Below are 2,345 nucleotides of genomic sequence, written 5' to 3' on the forward strand. Positions count from 1 at the left end.
CACGCGGTGGGGGCTCCTGCTTCCCATCAGGCACGCTCCTCACCCTGGAGCAGCGTGGGCCCTGGAGGACCAGCGCCCATGGGGCAGTGCAGACTGCCTGGGCCACCCGCTAGGGCCCCTTCCTGCCGTCTCCCTGTCCCCTGGTAGCAGGGCCCTCTCTCAGGGCCTAGCCGCACCTCCGCCTGCCTCTCAGTCCCCCTCAGGGCTCACACCGCTGAGAACACGGACCTCCCTCCTTCCTCATGGCTATCAGCCGCATCCGTGTCCTGTGACAGCCCCAGAGGTCTGACCGCACTGTGCCTGCTCCGCGGCAGTCCCGGAGCTTGGCTGTGTCTGGGGGAGTCACGTTTAGCCTGTTGTCGCTCTGGATCTGGAGGGCAGAAGCGGGGCCCTGGTGTCCTGCCCACGGACCTCGCCGTCACGTACTGTGGCTGTGGGACGCAGGGCAGGCCGCGTCCTCGCCTCCAGTGTGGGTGGCTGTGCAGGAAGGGCTGGGACTGCGGGACGCTGCTGGGAGGCCACACGCAGGGGAAGGAGAGGCTGGTCCTGGCGTGGCCGCGGTTACCAGCCTTGCCTCTGGCTTCCCTGAGCCTGAAACCAGCCTGTGCGTTTTCTGGTGGTCTTGCAGATGCTGGGGCACTGGGGAGCCCCGAGTGGGGTGTTCATTTGCCAAGCTTCGATTTTCCCTTAAGCTGTTACCTCTGGGGGAGTAGGGACTGCACCGTGGGGCTTGTGGAACCTTAGTTACCCAACCAGGGGTTGAACCCGGGCCCTGGCAGTGAAATGGTCACTGAACCACCAGGGATTCCCTCTGTTTGTGTTTGACTTAACGGTACTCGTGAGTGGGGACCTCTCCGTGTCAGGGCTGTGCTGTTGCCGTGGGCGGGGGTCGTTCCTGTAGATGTGTGAGTGCTGCAGGCCTCCTTGAGGAGCGGCCACGGGGGTTTCCCGGGCTTGAGCCTGCAGCTGTCTTCTCCGTGGAGGGATTTGTGGGTGCAGACTGGGCAGGAGGGGCCCACATCACCCCCGCCAGCCTCTGCTCTGAGATCCTGGGGTGTGGTGGCGAGAACACGGTTGAACCACTCTCAGTTCTGGAGATGCCACTCAGTGTTGGGTGGTATTCTTGAGACTGACTGCGTCAGGGGGATTTCTCAGGCTGAAACATGGTTTGGGTTCTGGGTGCTCCCCGGTGCTTGGGGTCGGCCTGTGGCATCTGTCCACTGGGTGCTCGGGTGAGGTCCAGCCTGGGGATCGGGGCAGGATCTGCCTCCCTGCGACCTCACACAGGGCAGGGCTGGGAGCGGCAGGAGGCTTTGCAGCGGAGTCCAGCCTGGGCTCGGGTGTGCAGCGTGGGGTTGGCACTGTCTGGAGTCTCCAGGGTGCTGGCACTGGTGGCTCCTCCTCGACTGCTCCCCTGAGGACAAGTTAGGAAGCACTGTGGGGCAGGTGTCGCCGGGCAGAACTGGTGCTGATGTAGCTCCTCCTCGGCTGGGGGGCGCGGGGCCACCTCCGTGGTGGGCAGGAAAGGACCTCCCAATGACATGTCCTTGGAGACCACCTCCCAGGAATGGTGGGCACCACCCGTACAGCTGCCAGCTTCCAGCTGCCAGTCTCTCGGCTCCAGATAGTATGTGCCCCGCGGAGAGTTGAGGGGCTATTGGGGCCCTTCCATAGGGCCGAGATGCCCCGAGGCCTATGGAGGAGGTCTGGCCGCCCAGAGTGCCTGGGGGAAGGGAGCGGACAGGGGTCCCCGGCTCAGGCACAGTCGCCTGCCCCACGTCCTCGGGAGGGGCCTCCGCGGCAGCCCAGGCGGGGCCGGTGCTGCTGTCAGTGAGGGTGGGCGCAGCATCTCTGTTCTCAGACGCCCGTCCCGGGGCCTGGAGTGCGCCCTGGTGACCTCACTTAACTTCACCATCCCTGCAGGTTCATCTCCAGACGCAGTTGCATTGCAGGGTTAGGGCTCCAGCGTGGATGGGGGGTACAAGAGCACAGCACCACATGGGGGGCACTGTCGTGAGGCTTAGACACCCTCTTGTCCCCCAGGTACCACATGGAGTGCTTGGACCCCCCTCTCCAGGAGGTTCCAGTGGATGAGTGGTTCTGTCCGGAATGTGCTGCCCCTGGGGCTGCTTCTGCCGCTGGTAACGTGCTGCCTGTTCTCACGCAGCCCAGACCCTTTCTGTGGGGGCGGGCACCTCGGCCCAGGGAGATGGCATCGGGCTGTCTGGCAGGGCTGGCTTTCAGTTGGACTCCGGTGCGAGGGTGGGAGGGCTCGTTGGGTATGCGGTTGGTCAATGGGGGGTTCTGAGGGCCCAGGCACCAGGCAGCTGCCCCCTGCCTTCCAT

At 64.9% G+C, this 2,345-nt stretch overlaps 1 protein-coding gene across 1 annotated transcript in view; it reads left to right on the forward strand.

Moving 5' to 3' along the window:
• Window positions 1–2,345, forward strand: part of PHRF1 (PHD and ring finger domains 1) — a 20,213-nt gene that overhangs the window by 7,208 nt on the left and 10,660 nt on the right. The window contains 1 exon segment of the mRNA XM_010836015.1: window positions 2,044–2,141. Coding sequence (XP_010834317.1) covers window positions 2,044–2,141 — 98 coding nt within the window.

Source organism: Bison bison, unplaced genomic scaffold, assembly GCF_000754665.1.
Source record: "Bison bison bison isolate TAMUID 2011002044 unplaced genomic scaffold, Bison_UMD1.0 scf7180017845599, whole genome shotgun sequence".
Lineage (NCBI taxonomy): Eukaryota > Metazoa > Chordata > Mammalia > Artiodactyla > Bovidae > Bison > Bison bison.